This window comes from Homalodisca vitripennis, chromosome 4 (assembly GCF_021130785.1).
Source record: "Homalodisca vitripennis isolate AUS2020 chromosome 4, UT_GWSS_2.1, whole genome shotgun sequence".
Lineage (NCBI taxonomy): Eukaryota > Metazoa > Arthropoda > Insecta > Hemiptera > Cicadellidae > Homalodisca > Homalodisca vitripennis.
The window spans coordinates 149,468,649-149,491,526 of NC_060210.1; the positions used below are offsets into that span (position 1 = coordinate 149,468,649).

Genomic DNA, 22,878 nt, shown 5'->3' on the forward strand with positions numbered 1-22,878 from the left:
CGATTTTCACAGATCAAAACTTTTGCTTTCTCGATGATTTCCGGAGTTCGACTTGTTTTTGGTCGGCCCGAACGCGCGTCACTTTCTGCCGAGGTTCGACCACTTTTGAAACGGTTATACCACTCTTTAATCTGCGTAACACTCATTACCTCATTTTCGAATGCTAGCTGAATTTTCCGAATGGTCTCACTTTGTTTTTCTCCGAGTTTCACGCAAAATTTAATGCAATAACGTTGTTCCACTTTTTCCGTCATCTTCACAGTTAGAGAAAACCGATACGCGCACTTGACTTATCAGTACATACTGACCCGTCTCCGGCGAACCAGTCGGGGGATCAAGATAAGACTTTGTACCTTTCCTTATCATAGTAGGAACTATTGTCGCAACAAATCTTATCTCATTATTGGCAGCAGAAGCCGCGATACACGACGAGGTCGGATACTTTTTGATTGGACCTCGTATGTACAAAGATTTCTTTAAATAAATAAAAAGAAAGAAAGAAATTTCACTATAAGTAAAAATATTTACGGGTACACTGTAAGTACTCAATGATGACTGTTTTTCAACTGATACTAGTTTATGTCTTTTTAAGTAGTTATTTAAAATCACACCTATGGTAATTGAGGTTATAAAATAAAGTACGGTGGAAGCTATAGTAGTAGACAGTGAGAGTATGACATTGTAGGAGTGTCCACCGCAAAGTGCTGGAGAGCAACTCCAAGCTGCCGACAGTTGCCAGTCCCGAGGACACGCCGGACGAGACCGACGCTGTGCCTCCTGTCCGTCGCAGCAGTCAAGTGTACGACATTTATGCATGGCATATCACGCCTGTTTTGTCTTTGTTTTTAGTTTCACTCCTTGATTTTCAGCACAAGAGTATCCTGTGTATTGCCAAGTGTTACTTAATGTAGTGTACTCTCTTCGATTTTTTTAACATAAACTTGTTTTCATTTTTGTAATATTATATTTTCTGTTGCCAGCATTTTAACTGCATACATTATTTTGCTTTTCGCCTTATGCATGCTGTAGATAGTGTTGTAGATTTGTATTTATTGTCATAACAGCATGAATAAGCGTAAGTGTAAGGCATATCTTAAAAATCTCTTTCTTCTTAGTGTAGTTGTAAATTAATGTCATGTTTCCTTTTTGTTAGTATTTAATAAGTTTATATAAGTGGGTGTACTATGAAAAATTTCATCTTTATTTTCTCTAAAGCAAAGCTGGCCATACAATTTCAGGATTTTTTTTTAATGCAATATTTTTATCTGAGTTATGCAGACCTATATTCTAACATATTGCAAATTTCATTGATTTTGAAGGAGTCTTAAAATTCATAGATCACAGTATTACCTGTTGAGACGAAGTTATGAAATTATTGTACAGCATGTTCCTCTGTTATAAAATAAACTGCTAAATTTTTAAATAAGGGTTTTAACCCTTATGGTACTAACTCCAAAGTATGCGGACATTTAAAATGTATTCAGTATAATTATATTAGTGTCCTTTTCTAAGTTCATCAAAAATGTCTACAGAAAATATTTGTTATAAAATATAACCATAATTTCACGTATACAAGGAAACTTTTATTTCTAATATAATTGGTTTTGTTCTTTATTTAGTACTTATCTGAAGATAATATAATAAATGTATATACCAATATAATCAGTGCCGCATAGCAAGTCCATTTTCATTAGCAAACTTCCAAATAATTTCTTTATACATTGTATTTATTTCGTACCTGTATCTTGTGACATCAACAAATTTGATTTATTTTAAGTTTTTCTGTTAATCTAGAATCAATTTGTGGTTTAAATAAGGAATTTTAAACAAATTTAATATTTTATTTTGTTTTTGTATTAAATTGTTGTGGTTTTTTAATTTTAAATGGACTAAAATAAAGTGATCTGTTTAAAGATCGATACTTTTTAAATGTACCTTTTGTTAAGCCCACATAATCATGTTTAGTACGAACATTTTTTTTTACTGACTTATAAACTAGGCTAAATGAAGAGTGTGTTACATTTGTAGGAATGCTAGCAGTGGGTCAGGGCTGAGTGAAACAGGCTCATTGGACCGTGGCAAGGCAGCGCTGGAGAGGCGAAAGAAGGCAGCAGAGGAAGGTGGAGGTGGAGGAGGCAGAGTAGAGGCCTCACGAGTCAACCCTGATCCTCTCATTGAGCAGTTGATCAAGGCTACCAACCTTGAGCAGCAATCAGAGTCTGAAAGTGAGTGTATACAGTTTGAAACAATATTCAACATTAATGAATTAAAATACAAACACTCCAATAATAATACAATATTTTTGTTGTGTGAGGCCCTGCGTTTCCAGTGAAAACATCAGGCCTGAAACTGAAACTAAAGTTGTTTATAAACATATAAACAATTATATTATTATTGTAACCACTTTAATTTCAGATGTGGGTTTTAGTGCAGTCATTGAAGCGAAAAATACGGTCTTACCTCCGAATTTTTTTACTGTGAACCGATTTGCATGAAATTTTGGAATTAGGCTCATCTTACCCTTAACTTCAAAAGTGAAAATGATCTGAACTCCGCCTATTATTTTTAAGGGGTGTAAACAACCCCTTAATGGAAAAATCGACATTGAGCCATTTTATCGCTAGAAAACATGTTTAATAGTAAGTGGTGAAATTTTAAAGTGTTTTATAACACAATTACCCCATATTAAAATCATTTTCAACCCCTTGAACATCTTACAACCCTTGCAAACAACCCCTAAATTGAAAAAAATCACAAAAAAATACTTTGGTATGATATAAAAAGATGTAAGTATAGAGTTAGTAATATTTTATATTTTCTATAATAATTATCAAATTTTTAACCCCCTTTCAACCCTTGAAACTACCCCTTGATAAAAAAATTGTTAAAAAGTTTTTTTGATAAAATGAAAAGGATTTAAATATTATTCCACACTCTCGAAAATGATTATCATATTATTAAGCTTTTCTGCCCTTAAAACTACCCCTAAATTAAAACAGTAAATATATATGATTACATATTATTTAAAAATAATTTAATTTAGAGTAAAAAATTGCCATTTATTGCATAAAATATTTACAAATTATACAAAATGTACTCAAATGTGTTATATATACAGTAGAGTCCCGATAGTTCGAGTCTCGATAGTCCCGAGGTTCCGTTAAATCCGAGCCAACACATGTAAAAAAATAAAATGTGATATTGACATATTTGTACAACACACTCGAGCGCATGTCTGTAAACTGAGTGCTAGGCTACTTGGAGAAGCCAGCAGCCTGACTCATCAGTCCCACTTCATTTGCACCGCCACAAACCCCCCACCCTATTGTCAAGGCCACGGAACATCGCGCCCCGTATTGTCTAAAAATAAATCAGTCCGTTGCTCATCACGTTCGACTGCCGTACGGTTGTTCTAGATTACGATCGCAGTGCGCTTACCCGTCTGTTATTTACAACGTACAAGTACTTGTTGTCTAAATATTAAGTTTTAGTAAAAAAGTATTTTTCTGAAAATTTTATGTGTTTCATTGTACAGTGAACTATGAGTTCAAAAAGTAAAAGAAAAGTTTTGTACCGATAAAAACAAAACTAGAAGCTCTTAAGACTTGATAAAGGTGAAACGTTAAAAAATTAGCTGCCGAGTACGGAGTTGGTGAAGTGACAGTTGGTGACTGGCGAAGGAATCGCGATAAAATTGAAAAGTTTGCATCAGAAAAGTGCTCGGAAAAGTGTAATAATGAGCGGGAAGTCTATGAAGAAAGCAGAGTATGAAAAAAACTAGTGAGGCCCTATTTGTATGGTTTGTCAACAATGAAACAAAGGTTGTCCTATTTCCGGACCTATTTTACAGGAAAAGGCATTGTACTTTCGCAATGAAATCAATGAAGTTGAGGAAGATTTTACGGCAAGTGTAGGATGGCTTGACCGTTGGAAAAAAACGTTATAACGTGAGGCAGTTACAAATTTTGTGGGGAGAAAAACTCTCGGCGGATTCTGAGGCAGTTGTTCAGTTCTGAGAAAAGTTAAAAAAATCTTATTAAAAGTGAAAATTTAACACCTGATCAGATTTACAACTGTGATGAAACTGGGTTTGAATTTTAAAACTTTGCCATCAAAAACTCTAGCTTAACGGGAGGAAAAAGCTGCTCCGGGTCACAAAAAAAGCAAAGAGAGACTGACTGTGCTAGCCGCTTTCAAACGCATCGGGAAGCCATAAAATTAAAACTAACTGTCATTGGCAAGTCTGCTAAGCCTCGTGAGTTTAAAAAACATGTCTATTTCAATGCTTTCAACAACTTATACAAACCAAAAAAATGCATGGATGGACAAGCAAATTTTTAAAAAACCTGGTTTTTTTTAGTTCATTTGTTCCGGAAACCAAAAGGTTTTTTAAGAAAAGCAACCTACCCCTCTAAAGCCACCTACTACCCCCTTAACACTTGATAACGCAGGATCACACCCAGATGAAGGGGAATTACAATGCGATGGCATACGCACGATGTTTTTGCCACCGAACGTGACCAGCCTCATTCAGCCTATGGACCAAGACGTACTTGAAAACTTTGAAAAAAAAAGTACAGACGCCGTTTAATTGCAATCAATGTTTCAAACAATTGAAGGAGAGAGGCAACCATAACAGATTTCCTGAAAAGAGTCACAATCAAGGATGTAAATTTATTGGATCGCTGAAGCTTGGAGCAAAATTAAACCAGAAACAATCCAGAAATCATGGAAGAAAATCGGAGTGTGTAAAATTGAAAATGATGATGAAGAATGACGATCTACCGTTAATAAATTTAATAAACAGACTTTCTGGTTGCAATGGGACAAATCAAACTGATATTGGAGAGTGGATGAGTAGGGACGAACAGTTAGAGACAACAGACGACACCATAGTTGAGATGGTCACAGACATGACAGCTGACGGGAGTGAGGAAGAAGAAAGTGTGCAGGGAGACAGACCCGGCAATGACTCACAGCGACGGCTACGCGGCACTGGATGCGGCCCTGCGCTACGTAGAGCAGCAAGCAGAGGCGACAGTGGCAGACACGTTATTGCTTCGGCGGTGGAGAGACATGGCTGCCCGCAAACGCTGCAGTGTGGTGAAACAAAAAACTCTAGAGAGTTTTTTTTTAAGTAAACATTGCATCTTTTGGACCTCTGTAAGTAATTTATTAATGCTGGTATTTGTAATAAAAGCATATTTCTTTTGTTTGCCTTCAGTTCTAATTATAACCCAATTTTTCTCAAAGTGTTCCGTATAATTCGAGTTCTTCACAATTCGAGGTACATTCGGTCCCCATTCACCTCGGATTACCGGGACTCTACTGTACATATAAGAAAGTTGGTATGTATTCATGCCTACGTTTCCAAAATATATGAGCCATATTATGTATATATATACACATTACAATAGTTTTGGGTCTCTATTATACTGCGTACTTTCACATTGCTCCAAATATTCACAGTCCGAAATTTTCAGTTACTAAGTAGAAAAAAATATGATAAGTTTTTGACCATAACTCCTTCAATTTTCATGCTATCACAATTTATAAAAAACCATTGTAAAGTTAATTAAGAGAGCTACAACATCCTTCATTGCAATATATAGTAAAAAACCTTTTTCTCAAATGGTAAAGGGTTAAAGGGCTTAGAGGGGCTGTGATTGCGCTGCCACGCGCTCTTTAAACAATCAGATTTCCGTCAATTTTTGTTTTACAGAAAAATAAAAAAATCCAAATTGTTTGTCAGAAATATACCTACATTTTTCATACCTACACTTTTATTCGTATGTGTCGTCATTTTTGAGATATTATGAAAAAAGGTGGTTTTTTAAAAATTTGAAATTTTTTTTAATCGTGACTTTTTTGAAAAATATGTGTCCTGAAGCATCCAAACTGATACAATCTATTAAACTCTTCATAATAAAGTTGATTCTAGGTGGAATACGATTAATTTTAATTTTGGTGGAAATGGCACTTATGAAACCCATTGATTTAAAAGAAAAAACATTAGATGCTCCTCTTATTTTCAATACAGCTCACTTATTTTACGTGCAAAAGACTTTTAATAGTGCTCATTTTAAAGCTTATTTCAAGCACTATAAAACTCTTTTTTATTAGAATGCCTAAAATGCATCTGGTCGCCGCTAGATGGCATTGACCACATCGATTAAATTTCAGACAAAATAAAAAACGGCTTTGATTTTTAATATCTAGCTTAATATTGCACTTAGAATACTTTCTAAAAAGAAAATTGTTCATTGTTTTACCTGCTACAATTGTGTTCCTTATAAAATTTTCGATAAAACTTATATTTTTGGAGATATTTGCAAAAAACCGATGAAAAACGTGTAACAATTGCGAATTTTCAATTGCCAATAACTTGAAAAGTATTGATTTTTTCGAAAAACGTTATAGATGATTTTTTGCTTAAAATTAGGCCTTCTATCGATATCTGAGGTTATTTCAAAAAAAATAAATTCACTCCCGAGAAGGGGTGGCAAACACCCCCAGGGTGGTTGCGGAGTTCAAATGATTTTCACTTTTGAAGTTAAGGGTAAGATGAACCTAATTCCAAAATTTTATGCAATTCGGTTCACAGTAAAAAAATTCGGACCAACAATGCTTCAATGACTGCACTATTTGATGATGCTTTCCTTGAAAGCAAAAGGCTTCACACAAATACGAATTTTATTATTTTTGGAGTGTTTTGTCTTAAAATTAATTAAATAATTCCAATAAGAAAGAAACTTCTACAATGTAATCTTGTACATCCATTAATATACTATTTGAATTAATATAATTTAATTTAATGTAAGGTGTGAATATTTCCATGATTAGATTAATTTTTTTCATATTTAAATTTAATTTATGTATAATTATAATTTTTCTATCAATTTAAATAAGTTGTTCTCAACCATTGAGATATGTGTACACCGTAAAAATCCTTGAGTATCAAGTTTGTGAAACCATAAGAGTTGATTATTGCTAACAAAAACTACAGAATAAATTTAACTGACAAAAGTAAAGAATCAGGTTTATTTCAAATGGAAAAATTATTTTGTTTTAAAATTGTATTTGTTTTTATCATATGTAGTTGTTAAATTTTATAATAATACAAATTTTGAGTTTATTTATTTATTTAAGTGATACACAATTTACAAATAGTACAAACTGATGTTATAAAATAAGGCTGTAATAATAATATAATAAAACTAGTAACAGTAACAACAAAGTAACAATAATAGACTACAAAAAAAGACTGCAATAAATATAAATAAGCAATAACAGTAGCATATCAAGCTCAATTACAGTATCAATAAAAAAACAATGAAAGTGTTACATACAGATTAGCACCGATCTTACTCTGACCCATCAACAACATTGTCCAATATAATTAATGAGATGATAATGGCACTACGTCCTAACGACAGGTATTGCTATGTTTTCTGCTTTGACAATTATTTGTCAAGTAGCATAAAAAACATAAAATCAACAAAGAACACCCACAATGCCATTTCATCAGAAACCAGATATCATTCTGACTGAAAGATGCAAAATGCAGTGATATAAACGTTAACCATCAAAAGTGAAACCCTGAACTTTAAAAAATAAATTAAAACATATCTTACTATATGAAATATTGGCCACTAGCCTTGTTACAACGTGCATTCATGATTTTTATTAAAAGTTTATAATATTTTGTGAAGTTATAGTAAATTATAAAACTAAGAAATAAATACATTACAATCAGGTATGTTTCTTACTTTATTGATATATTTAGTAACGTATATTTGATTACGAATAACTAAGTGAAAATGCGTTTTTCAAACCCCTTCTTAAAAAAAACTCGTGATGGGTCTTTTGCCTTGTCTGGTGTTTAATTCTCCCAATTTCTCAGTCCAGTAGTGAATACTGATGTATATAAATTCAAACCCCTGTATATATTTTAATTTATAAATTCTCAAAAAGATAATCTCAGTGCAATAAGTTTTACCTGACATTATACAATGTTGCAGCCTCTGGATTACAATTGTACATTGCGAAAGATGGCACCACAGCCCTCGGGAGTCACGAAGTCAAGTCTTTAGGCGTGTTCAAACAAGTCGTGATGGACGACAGGTAACATTAGCCGAGGGGCTGCACGCCGCTCCCACTCCAAGTTACCATTACTCTCATCTGCTATCTTTCATTTTTGTATAAAATAATTATGTATATTGTATAAAGCTTAGTGATAAAGAAATACTTTGACAACGGGCTTAGAATTGTACTGTATGCAGGATGTCCATTCCATAAGATTCAGTGTTTACAAACTTATGCTGCACATATGACTGTATTTATTTAAGCAGTATTCATATGTTGGAAGTAGACGGCATTTCATTACAGTTGCTTTTTCTTTGTGATTTCATTTAAAATGTATTTGAGAAGCAACAGGATTTATTCTTGTCGCCTTCTTAACTATGTTAATCAAATGTGTTTTATGATATAAATAGTTTTATACCTACTAAGCAGATTTAGTATCTGTTACCAAAATATGTATTTTTCTTCCAAACATTATTGGTTATTTTTTGCTATGTTTTATTTGGTATTATTACCAATGACAGAATAGAGAGTCTGAAGTTAATGGCATTTTCTTCCATCATGTTCATGAGCTGGGCAAGCATTAGTTTTATATAAGCGTTTTGTTATAAACTGTTCAATACTAAAACATGTTGTAATTCATGCATTTTTATAACTTTTGGTGTTAGTTACAAATTTAATTTTTAGTTATGGTTAACACCAATTGCTAAGGTCAAACAAACTGATCCTAGTCGCATCAATGCGACACTAGCATTTGGAGGATTAAGCTTAAACGTATGAAAAAAACTGTAAAAATAATATGTACATATTTCATCCTAATCAATATATTGGTTAAAATAATATATCTGTGAATTAAAACCCTGCTTTTTGGCCGCTCCTGTACTTATAGTTTTAGTAAAATGGGATTTCAGAAGCATGGTTTAAGATAAAAAGCAATGTATTTTTGTTAGTAATAATGCTATTTAAGTGGCCTTAAAAATGTTTTTTGAAAATTTTGTTTGTGATAAGTATATTTTGAAACATTTTCCCCTAAGACTGTGTTTCATACTTCATTTTTTTGTACATGAGGCTAATGTATACTTTCATATGCGAAATTGCTTGCCCATCTCCCACTCGATGTTATTTATTATACTAGAGTGATTCAACTGTTTGTCATACTTAACCATTGCCAATTTTAGCTATTTACTGTATATTACTGTAAATTAAGGTCATAATAATTAATTGACTCTTGATGTATGTGAGTGAAGAAATGTTAATTTTAGAAGTGCCTGGTTTTTGTGAAGCTAAATTGATACTTTTATTCATAGTTTAAATAAAAACTGAACATTTCTCTTTACACTCTGTACAAATTTGGTTTGGTTTTAATGGACCCTTGTGTTGGTTCAGTAATTACCTCTGTGCTGGTGCAGTCACCGTCATTAACATATAATTCTCACTTCCACAACTACACATGGTGCCGTACTGCTTATTCAATGCTATATACAGCAGTTTTTTTATCTTTCCAATTTATTGTTAACCCTTTTAGTGTGTCAGAACACAAAAAATAAATGTTTCTAAAAATGCCATTTACATTTTTTCTCAACCTTTAGAGGTAGTAACAGTAAAACTAAAAACTTTTTTATATGTGTTTTCAATTAATGAATTGTATTTGTTATTGTGTTTAATAAAACTATGTAATTGAAAATCATATAAAACATATATGTCTTACTAATTTATAATTTTTTTTAAACAAGTAAATTTATAATTAGTAAAAATTAAGAAATATTTTGCTGTTTCCCATCAAAATGGCACTTAAAAATATTTTCCAAAACAAGTTGAACTAAAAAATGGCATGTTTTCATAAAACCTTATTTTTAATGAAGGTTTAACCGGGACTTATATTCATTATATAGGAAGAATATAATGTGAAATATATTATAATTGTATTGTTTTGTTTAAACATGTACGCTGATATAAAAAAATTAAAACGTCATAATTTAGTTTATTTTTTTCTCCTAGGTTTAATTTACTAGTTTTCTACACAGAGAATTAAAATTATATGCTGAAAATGATAATAATGTTAGATACTAATTTTTCTCACATATTTAGGATAATTTTTATGAAGGAATTTTTAATTAATATGAAAAAACTGAGAAAGTTATTTGTTATGTGATGTCTGTACACAATGTTCATACATTTGTTGTAAAATCTCAAACTGTTATATTTATAAACATTTTCATTTTTGGCATGACTTCATATGCTCATATATACTGACATTCACACTAAAGGGGTTAACTTGTATCTTTAGCATTGTTTTAATTATTGTGAGATACAAAGTGTGTTTCATTATTAAATAGAAAGTTTAGTCCTTTGAGTGTTATAGGATGTATTCAACATTTTGTTTTATTGTGAATATTTTGTATGGTGCTACTTATCTTTACAAATAGTACAGGATGGAAAAAGTGACTGTGCATAAATAATGTTAGTTTAAACACATAAAAAATATTTAAATCGCCCTTCTTCTCTTCAAAATTGGGAAACAACTCAAATATGGTTAGTTGGTTTTAGTTTTCTTGTTAAGACCTCAAACCTTAAGGTATTAATGTGACAGTGCTAGAGACAGCAAGAAACTTATTTCTATTCTACAAAAATTATGGTCATTATAGTATCAAAATTCATTTATCTTTTTTATTTTTAGCAAACAATCATCATTTGAAAGGGAATAGAAAATGGTAGATATAAGGTCCCTTATTGTTTATTTTTCCTCATGAGACCAAATTCATTCTAAGTTATTTCCATCAGACATCTAGCTATATTAGAGCTTTGGAGCTGTTCTCATTTCTGGAAATAAAAGTTAATATTTAAAACTAAATGATTTTGAATAAAGTGATATGGTTTCTTGGCGTAGTTTGATATTTTATTACAATATAATAACTGAAGTTATACAAAATTGCATTCAATATGGTTAGAATATAACTCATATATCCATTTTTGAGAGGGGTTGGGTAATAATGTATACCTCCATAATAGGCAAATTGTATTTTAGTTTTCTAGTAGAGAGAAGCAATTTTTGAACTGAGATCATATATTCTAAAAAGTAATTTATACTGTCCATTACATTTTGTAGACCTATAAGAAAGTGTGAGTCATCCAACCGTAACCACTATTCCAATACACTTTTTAGTTGGAAAAATGTAAAGAAATATAAACAAGTATATTGTAAAATCAAACATTCAAGTCAAAAACACTCTTTGATTTCATTTGATTTGAATACTATTATTTCAGAAAATTGCAAGAAGTATTAGAAATAAAAGTCAGCTTATTCAGTCAGCGTGGTACATGTCAGCTGATTCAGTCAGCTGTTGGCATATAAAAACAGCAGTTTTTTCATATAAAATTGTGCATTGCACATTGCAACACTGACATTTAGCTTTTGTGTGCTCACATGTATGATCAAATTTTGTTGTTTATTTTGAAGAAATATTTTTGATGGAGCTGACATTATTTGTGAATTTTGAACAAATGGAAAATAGTTATGTTTTAAAATTGTTCTGTGTAATTATTGTTCAAAAAGCCTTAGTGCAATATTTATCTTATTCAGAGCTAAATTTGAAACTATATGTATATTTTGGAAATGTTATTACTACATTTTGAAAAACATTCATACTTCATTTTTATTTTCAAAGCATAATTTTTTAAAACCATGCCACAAGTTGAAAACACCCTGCACTTGAAAGTGTTATGGTTAGCACTTGGAGGGTTCATGAGTAGTCTGACCATATTAGTCAGCAAAAAATAAAATAAAATATATCATTTGAAATTGACAGGAACCTAAATCACAAGTTACTACTTTTCTAATGTACCAAGACCTATTCTACACTGAAAAGATTAGATTTGAGTACAAAATCAACTAGAATATCTTAATTGAAAGTTGTATGAATTAGACTTCTTCTGATTATTTCTATAGACTGACAAATTATTTTAAAGTTCAATGTTGACAGCTTGGACAGCTGCTATATTTAACAATTAATGTTCAAAATGTTTGCAAATGTTCAAATGAGACATTGCAAAATTATTGTAAATATGCTAAGTTAAAGTTTTTTTAGTAAAACATGTGTAAAAAATGTTAACAGAATTTAACAAATTTTTAATTATAAAAAAGAAGAAACCATGGAAATACAGGTATGTAACATTTTTTATATAAGTATAATAATTTTACTTTTTTTAAGACGGAACGTTAATCAGCTACCAGCTATGCATCTGAGGCTCTGCTTTTAACATGGGGCTAATTTTTAAGTGTGTTTTAAATGGAAACTTGTCTCATTGCGTATACATTTTTTTAAATGTCAGTTATTACTAATTGTTTATAATTTATATCCAGTATAAATTTTGTCATAAGAAGTTTTATGCTGAATACAAATTATAAATAATTAGTCAACTGATAAATAATAGGATTTTTAATAATTCATTAACACTGAAACACTAAAATCTAAGTTTTATGAAATGAAACCTTTATGGATTTAAGAAGAGTCTCTTTTTATAACACACTTTTAAATTTACCCCCATATTATAACCTGAGTCTCAGATGCGGGGCCAGCAACTAACTAGCATTCCCTCTTAATCACTGAAAATGCCCCACATTAAATTTTACGCACATAATTCGGGGCAAGTGCTCAAATTGTTAAGAAATCATTTATGATTAAGATTTTTTAATAGAGTTTGTTAAACCATTTAAAATTAATTCTTCAATGGCTGATGTTTACCATTTTAAAAGGCAGAGCATATAAGCTACTTATTACTAAATTATTGATAAAAAGACTTCATTTGAAAATTGTTTTGTCAGAGAAGTTGCATTGAAAGTGCAAAATCAAGTTCTACTAAAATGTTGTATTTATGAAGTGTGTTGTGAAATGAAAAGCTATTAAATTGGTTATTAAGTTACATTTGCACTGGTATTCATAATAGTGGAGATGGCAAGATGCCAAGGGAGTTGCCATTAACATTGGCATTGGCAGTGTGATGTTTCTATATTATTTAGAAATTAATATTGTAATATAATTTTATATAATAATAATAGTTTTTGTAATTTACTTACATATTTTCTTAATTATTAAAATTTTGTCATAAAATTTAAAAAATTTTCATAAATTTTAAGACATGGCATGAAATAATTTGTACCTCAATCATCTCATCATTTTCAAAATATCCAATAAAGTAATTCCACTTAGCAATATATATTTTAAAATTAATGTTAGATCTATTGTATTTATACTAAACTGTGACTCTGTAATGAGTAGCAGAATATCCAACAAATTGTCTTCAAAATGCTTGAATGCCAAATTTATTGCAATTGCAATCTACATTGAATACCTTTTTCGTTTAAAATGTATTTATAAATTAATTCCTAACTATTAGGTAATGGTCATTTTATGAAAGTTGTAGGAATATTATTATAATGCTTTGGCAGCTCAATAAAAGACGAGCCTTAAATTTAAAAAACTTGAAGAGAAACTAAAAATTATAATAAGTCTGAATTCCATGATTCAATATAGAATTAGTACTCTTATTTCAGGGTCACCATAATAAAACATTTATAGTATCAAACTTTTATAACAAGATATCTTCCTTGAATAAGTTAATTCACCAGTCTCAACCAATAAAAATTGCAAAATGGTGTTTGCATTTTTGCAAGTTTTTACCTAGTCTTTTCCTGTATACTGATCAAAATTGAAACGTCTTTTTTATGTTGTGCAGTTTTAAGCATCTTTAGTACTTATGTATTTTGAAATTTGTTAGTTTCCAAATAGTTGCTGTCTTTATTTTTGAAAAGGAATAGTTATATCTTAGTTAATAGATATCGTAGATCAATATGAAAACAGATTGTAGGATTCCCAGGTCATTAGAACAATTTCTTACAAGTTTTTTAATATCTTGTAAGGTTTCCACATGTTTACCTAACAACATTTTGAAGAATGGATACTACTGAAACATTTATAAACATAATTTCAACTGTAATTTTCTAGTGAATTTTACTACTATTAATTTAAAAATTGGTATCAAATTATGTCCCCACCTTTAGTAATACTGATATGTTCACAGCTATTTTAAGTTATATAATGTCACAGGTTAAAAATTAAATTGTTTAACAATGAAACTTTAAATTTAAAAGACAAACATTTAAATGATAAATTGAAAACAAACACACACACAAAAAGAAGTGAGACTGCCTTCGCGATCGCTAATTGACATTAAAGGGTCAGAAGATGAGATACCAAATCCTGCAACTTGGGTAATTTAGTTTTACATTAAAAGAAGTGTAACGATCAGGTATTTCAATCTTATTTTTACAAATGAGTCTTAATGGAATCCTCTTTTTATACTGTTTTATAATACTTGTATATTATATTCTGTCTTTATTAATACAAAAGCTAACATAGGATTCAGCATTCTCCCTAAATCAAAATCATTTAAAAGTTGTTAAAAACAGTACATTTGAAGTGATACATTTTCAAGTATTTTTAGAACTCTCCCACCATAAACTCCTCCCCCTTCCTCAATCTTCCAGAAAATAAGCTCCCCATTTCAATATGAATCCCTAACTAATGGATTTTCTTTTTCACTTTAGTAAGAGACACGTAAATGGAAGCTTTCTCATACATATAGACTAACATGAAATGGTTGTGAAAATAAGTTCACTTTTTGTAATAAAAATAATTGGAATGTTATAACAATATTAATGATGTCATGTGCTGTTTGCCTTTATTGATTTGGACCAAGTGGTTAATAATTAAGAGTAATTTATAGATAGAAATCAAATTGCTCAAATATGAGCCAGTTGAGTTGTCTGTAATGGGAATTAGTTTAATGGTATTAGCAAGATACTAAAAGTAATAAAATTAGTTCCATAAAAAATGTATTTAAAAATACTTTTTAAGCTTAAATTACTATGATATACTGTGGTTTGTTACTATTAATAATTGTTCTTTGGTATGATACATTAAAGTAACTTAGATTATGGTCAAATATGTTTGCAGTTCTCTTTCAGATTGTGTCTTCCGATAATAGTTAATGTTTATTTTTGTCTTCCGGATCATTGTAATACATTCCAGAAATATCATTTGGCGTACTTACTCAGACAATAATGTAATGTTTTAGCTCTTCTATCCATTTATTTATTGAATACATATCTAATAAAAACAAATCAAAGCCTATTTTTAACACATTAAATCTAAAGAGATTTTTGTTATGAAGTGTTCAGCCATGTAATGCACAGCAGAGAGAAAATATATCTCTTTGGAATAACTATTCATAGCAAATCCAAAGGCCGGGACTAGTACTACAATTGACAACGTCTAGCACAACACCAGCAAATTCTGTTGAATGGTCTTAGTTACTACTGTCAGTGAGTGTCTCGAACTTGGATTGTGTTTAATGTAAGACATGGTTAAAGCTGAAAACCACATAGTAGATGGCTGGATGCAAAATAATTTCCAAAGTATTATTTGTTAAAGCAGAAGTCTCACGGTTGAAATTTAATCATTTAAGCACTGTAAGTGAGATTAATAACATAAATGATTAAAAACCACTTGTCACAGTTTGAATTTATCTGTTACAAAACGTCAATGTGAATTTATAATAGCTTGTATTTTATTAGTGTGGTCATTGATATGTCATTTTGTTAATCGTATTTATTGAAAACATTGTATGCTCATTGTAACATAACACACAACTGCTATTTAACAGTACGCATGTATCGTTTATGTGCTGTACAATAATACTTTAGCTTCCTACTTGATCATGTTGAGATATAGTTTACAGGTAAGAGATTGTACAGGCTACAGAAGATTGTATGTGTTCACCATTGCTAAATACTATTTGTATGTCTGTAAAGTTCATTGTGGTCAACATGAAAATATGTGATGTCGTTTGTACGTATTTTTTTTAAGCCTGTTTTAAGCAATGATGTTTGTATCATATCGTTATTGCGATTACTAGAAAATGAAATAAAATTTGAATTCAAATATTGTTTTTTACTATTATCCTGAAAAACTTCACTAACAGTGTTCAAAACAAGGTAGACATAAGTGATATGGATAGAGTATATTTTTGGTATGAAGGATGTGGTCGTTGCTTATGGTGACCATCAGAGATTCTTTAAATATACTGTGTGTGATAATGGAAATCTAAAAACAAATTTTATTAGTGAACCCTATTAAAGCCACTGTCAGACCGCGCTAGTGTAGTGCAACAGTGACGGTTTGATACATTAAACTACTTTTTTCATTATTTCCACTTCCGGCAATCCAAATGCTTTAAAATTACATGAAAAACTTAATATCAACCTTGCTAAACAGAAACAATACTTTTTATGTAATCAGAAATAATTAGGATTTTATTATGTAATAGGGGGCATATTTAAGCCCAATATGTCCTACACATTTCAAGATAAGATCTTAATGTTTTGTATGCATTTTGGAAAAACAGCCTAATAACATAATTTAAAATCATTTAAAAAGGGCCTCACTTTTCCTTTCATCAAACACAACCAATTAAAATATTAAACTTTTTAAATTTCCCAAATATAAATTCAGTTCAAATGTGGTTGGTTAGCCTATTTAATAAATATACCTTTAACAAATATCAATTCTCTGAAACAAGTTCTTGACTGGATTTATGTGAAACTTTGCATTTTAGATGAAAATACCTTAGTAGTTTTATCTGACTAACAAGTAAATTATAGATGCTAAAAGGATCAAAATTAAAATTGAAACATATTATAAATCAATTTCTTTTGAATAAAAACTTCTGGTAACCATTACAAAAATAACCAACTTTCTTTTAAGAGCAACTTAAATGTTTTTTTTTTTCATTACATCAGTTTATTAAACTAATAATTTTTGTATATGTAAAAAAATCTGCAAGTAATAATTTTTATACAACAAACATTAGAGTATAGTTTATGTGCTTATAACTGTCTCTGCTGGTCTATTCATTATTTTGACTGCTTGTAACAACCATAACATACACAAATGTCAGCCTGTTTACTTTTTCCACCAACATTTCTTGGATTCTGTTATTCCTTATAATTGTGATGTTAAGTGAAAATGCATAATGCATAGATAAAATAAAATTGTCATATACTCCTGTGAACTTTTACATTATTTGTTTTCTTATGATTCTGGTTGGGCATTATATTAAGCACAAATTTAAAATTAAAATAAAATTTATATTTTATGTAGAGTCTAATTAAAATATGCAAAATAACTTTTTTACACACTTATATGAATTTTTGAAAAATTACGTTCTTGCACAAGATGTTTTAATTTATTTTTGATATGCCATGGTTATTGCCAATTGTAAACAAGTTGTTGCTACAAGTTTTACTTCTGTGTTTAGTACACAAAATAATATTTTTGAAATGCATACTTTTTTATTTTTACAGATTTGTTGAGCTTAGTTTATTAAAAAACTTTCAATGTGGAAGTTTATTTTTGCATAGAAACTCACTGATATAAGATTTTATATTGAAGTAAGCTATTGTGTAGTAGGGTATGGAGCAAGCTCGTATATTTATGGGGTCAAATAATGTAACTTGAAAGCTGCATGAATTACAACATTTCTGGAATATTGTACATTTTTGTATTTCCTATATACTTTATTAATGAGTGTATAAGTTTATAAACTTATAATAAGTGTAAAGTTATAATAAGTTTGTTCCTATAGCCCTATTAAAAGTACCTAAACACAGTACATTAACTCTTGCTGTCCAATTAAACAGTGGATGAAAATAGGTAGGTATAAGTTTAACTGAATTTTTACAAATGTCCTGATATGCTGACATTTAAAATGTTTTAGTGGAATGGAAAGAGGTAATGATAAAATAAATAAACGCTTGAGTTAAGATTTTGAAGATCTCCTGGCGTTGCTTTAAAGATCTTAAATCGACCATAGCAAAACTTAGCATTCCGTGCCACTGTATCAATAGCTGCCGTTTCCTCTCAGTCTTAGAGACACATGAAGGTAAGTAAGTGTTGCAAATTTAATATTTTTAAAGCATATATTTTTTTTAATGTTCTATTTGTACAATATGTAAATGTTATATTACAAACTCTGAATTTGTACAGTTTTAAAATTGACTCATTCAAGTGAGATTTTTACTTATCCTATACATCCCACTGATCTGCCACTATCCAGTAATCAATCAATCTTTTAATGAAGTGCTAATCAGATACTTTTTACTTCATAAAGAGTACTGGCCTCCTTCAAGGGTATCCTTAAAGCTATAGAATCCTTGTTGAACCAAGTACCTTACATTTAAAGGAGTATGTTAAAAATTGTTGGACCTTAATACAAAATTATTGAATAGATATAGTTTATATTTTTAGAATAAAAAATTTGTTTTGTTTCTGGTATTAAACGTATGATTCGAAACAGAAAAGTAATGACGATTTCTGAACATAAAGATTAAGTTGTGATAATAATTAGAAGGCTTATTAAAGTAAAGATAACACTGCAATCACTCTCTACAACTACTACCTTAGGTCCCAGATAATCCTCAAAAGTTCTTCTGCAGATGAAAAATTCCTTAAAAGTTTATGGTATTACAATAGTCCCTGAAAACTAATCCATAGGTCAGTCGTGACTCAAACAATCCCATATAAACTATACTAAGAACATACTAATAGTTAAGAATTGAACAAGGGTCTGTTCAATAAGTATCGGGCCTGGTTCCCTGTAACCTCAACGGAGTGGTGGAGGGAGATCCATTTGGTAGACCTCAGTTTTCCTTTAAACTCGGAAAATCCGCATCCGAGACCCTTGAACTCATTAAACAGGTTTATGGGGGTGATGCCGTACACGGGTCTTTGAGTGGCATAAGGAGTTCAAGGAAGTCCGGGTGGAGCTCGTCGAAGACGATCACCGCGTCGAACCGATGCTGAGGTGGCCAAAGTGAAATCAGTTTTGGACTCTTACAGGCTTTTAACTATAGCCCTTATTAGTGAAGAGACCGGCCTTTTAGTCGGAATCGTCCACACCATTGTAACAGAGGATCTTGCGATGAGGAAAATGTGCGCGAAGCTGGTGCCGTAAGTCTTGAGCGAGGAACTGTCGCAGTGGAAATTTCGCAAGACATTTTGGACTGCGTCAAGGAGGATGGATATTTTTTCGACCATGTTATCGGCGATTATTATCGTGGGTGTTCTACTACGATCCGGAAACAAAACGTCAAAGTTCAGAAGGGCACACGTATGGGTTCCCGCGTCCGAAATAAGCTCGGATATAAAATAAAAATCATGCCGATCGTTTTATTGACCGAAGTGGCATCGTTCACAAGGAGTTCGTGCCTACTGGAATGACCGTGAATGCTGAATTTTACGTGCAAGCACCGACACATTTGCGAAATCACATTACGCGCGTGCGACCAGCCATTGCGAAAAATTGGAAATTTCACCATGAAAATGCACCGTGCCACTGTGCGAATGTTGTGCAGCAGCTGTTGGCGAAATGTGGCGTGGCAATGTTGCTTCACCCCTCCCCCCCCCCTACAGCCCAGACCTGGCTCCACCAGACTTGTTTCCGCGAATTAAAAGGGAACTTAAGGGACATCGGTTCGACTTCATCGAGGCGGTTCTGGAGGTCACGACAGAGGTTCTCAACAATGTTCCGGAAACCGACTTCCAGCGGGCTTTTGACGAGTGGCGGCCGCGCCAAACTAAGTGTATCGATGCAGGAGGAATGTATTTTGAAGATTATTAAGTAATAGTAATGATACTTACAATAAAGTTTTATTTTTTGAACCAGTGCCTATATTAAAGATTAATATACTTTGAGAAAAAGGTCGTTGATGTGCATTTTCCACTTTAGATCACAATTAAGATGAAGATGCTAGAACTTAGTAGAGTATTCACTTTTTTAAGTAGTGATATCCATATTACTATATAAAATTAAGTTTTGTGTGTGTGTGTGTGTGTGTGTGTGTGTGTGTGTGTGTGTGTGTGTGTGTGTGTGTGTGTGTGTGTGTGTGTGTGTGTGTGTGTGTGTGTGTGCGCGCGCGCGCGCACGTGTTACTCAATCACATAAAACCTACTGGGTCAATTGCACTGAAATTTGTCTTAGGCATTCTTAGGGTCCCTGGTTATCACAAATACCACGAAGTTGGATTTTATCTAGAAAAATTGTATTATCAAATGTGTTAACGCCTTTTGTGAGATCTTAAAAAAAACGTAAATAGTATGGTAAACAAAATCAATGGAAATTAGGAGTTTGTGCAAAGTAAATGATATAGCTGAAGACTGTTGTACGAGTATTTTTCTAAAAACTTATTCTCAGTCGACTATTTTTTCAAAAACTTTATATAATTTTAGTGTAACTAATATGGGAATGTAGGTATTTAAATTTACTTTATTTTGTTTTTCAGTAATAAATTACCTCTTACGGGTGAACATTTGAAGAATTAAGAGTCCAGAATAGTGATGAATCCCAAATAAGTAAAAATTGAAAAAGTTAAATCTTAAATAAGTTGACTTTTAGAATTCAATAAAATAGTCATAGCTCAAATGTTCATAAAAGTATAGATTGTAATATGTTTGTGAAGCCAGTACATAAACTAACTACACCTAAGTAAAGACAAATGATTCATACAAAATGTATAATGTGGAACTCATAAGACCGTTAAGATTCATAACTAAATATCTTTGGCCCAACTTCTATAACATTTATTATTTTTGCAAACAGTTTGGAAGGATAATGCGTACTGCTTGGGCTCCCACTTAACCCACCCACGCCCCTTCATACAAGAGACCCTGAAGCAGTCCTGATGTTAATCATGGCCATTGGAGAACATTCCCCCTTATGCTGCCAAGATTCTGACGATAACGTGTAAATCAATATCTTCAAGAACAAAGCATATAATTAATTATTATTACTACTACTTATCTGTATTCTACTATTCAGTTAAACATTAAATGAAAATCATAAGTATAATTAGGTAGCACGGTATTGAATTTAATTTTAATATCAAACTGAATATTATTATTATTATTATTGCAAAAATACAGTTAATTTTAATGCATTTAGCAATAAAATTATCTAGTTAGTTCCCTTAAAAATTATGTTGACACTTCAGTCTTTGTGATAATCATCGATATATAATATTCGTAACCACAACAAGAGCAAGAGTGTGCAGCGAGACAGTGGTGACACAGGGTACAGTCCCTGTTCGGATGTTATATTTAAAGGGGATAAGTTCTGATAAACTTGGTTTACACACATTCTCGCACACATTTCTCATTCAATAGGTGAAGCGTTTCTTTGGTGGCATTGCTTAGTTAACCATGACCCTTGATTATAGATCCTTCTGAAAGATCTACAATCAAGGCCATGACATAGTTGTTATGTTACTTGTTTCAATGCAACATTACTGTGTAGCTTATAACTAATACTGTCAATGCTCTTTATCTTTAGTTTTGAAATTGTTTCATTGAAATGTGCAAAAGTTCTCCCATAAGTTATTGTCCCCATAATTGTTTTATGTATTTTGATGTTTTTTTCTGAGCTGCATTAAAATAGGCTTCACTCATTTGTATTCATTAACCTACATACATCATGTAAAGACAAAATGCTATTATTATAATCATATTTCTTCTTCAACAGGTTAGCTATGACACCAGTAATTCATCTAAATAATCTATTACAACTATAGTTATACATTCATCTAACTTACACATGTTATCTTAAAATTAGCTTAATTGATAAATGCAGGTAAGAACAAATCAACTACAATAGAATGAATATGCTGGTTTTATAACAATTTAATAAACACACAATACCAGGTAGACCCCAGGCCGCAGTATCTACTAGCCTCGATTGTACGATATTGTAATCGTGTATAATCAAGGTTACTAGTGTAGTGCGGTCTTGGTAGATGAGGTAATTGGGCGGCCGACTCACGAATGGTAACGTGAAGGTTCACGCGTAATCAAGTAAATAAAAACTTTCTCACAGGTACGTTTTTGTTGTTTTATAGTAAGTAAGGTTTTGTTACTAATGTTTACATTCTAATCCAAATCAAAACCAAACTAGACTTGTTTACGTTCTTATCGTCATGACAATATAGCCTACTTCTGTACACGAGTAGAAAAGTTCAGAATTTGTATTACAACTGTACCGTAACTATGCTTTACGGCAGTGCTAATTAAAATGTTGTATCAGTTTTGTACATTGGTTTTTTTTGTTATCACCTAAGGGAACATAGATCGGCCTCAATTTATGTGATGGACTTTATATTATGTGACGTCCTGTCTATTTTATTTCATCGTCACATAGGCTTTTTCTGTGTTTTAGAATCTCCAAACTAGGTTAAATTCACATTGTAAACAGGTATTTTTATTTTTATTTATGCTTTAATTATCAATACTAAACATCGTCTTTCAAGAACACTAACAGTAGTTGCAAAGCGGTTTTACAAACGTATCAAATTTATGTTTGTTATCAATTTAACTAGAAGTTACTAACCATTTCTGGGATAATACTCAGTGAATGTCATTTTGCAATCTGAAAAATAACAAATTCTGTACTTTTCTGTAGATAAAAAGGAATTCTTTTGTATTTTATAAAAATTCAAGTGTAAAATCATGTGAACTACCTTGTTCTTAAAGTCCCTAAAAACTATGTATATACATTTTATAACTTAATTTAATCTCAAGTTACTATAAAATTTATGTCTACGGACTTGGCAATATTTTATACTACAATTTAGAAAATATAACATATATTTACATAATACACATTAAAATCCCTTCGACACGTTTGTTTAAC

At 31.2% G+C, this 22,878-nt stretch overlaps 1 protein-coding gene across 6 annotated transcripts in view; it reads left to right on the forward strand.

The window, feature by feature from the left end:
- Positions 1 to 16,082, forward strand: part of LOC124360323 (protein FAM102B) — a 154,147-nt gene extending 138,065 nt beyond the window's left edge. For 5 of the 6 annotated variants that reach the window (XM_046813843.1, XM_046813848.1, XM_046813845.1 and 2 more), the window contains 2 exons: positions 2,029 to 2,225; positions 8,022 to 16,082. In XM_046813843.1, coding sequence (XP_046669799.1) covers positions 2,029 to 2,225; positions 8,022 to 8,128 — 304 coding nt within the window. In that variant the 3' untranslated portion in view covers positions 8,129 to 16,082. Of the gene's footprint in view, positions 1 to 685; positions 800 to 2,028; positions 2,226 to 8,021 lie in introns of all 6 variants that reach the window. The other variant, XM_046813847.1, reaches the window with a different exon arrangement.
- Positions 16,083 to 22,878: the final 6,796 nt, after the last annotated feature.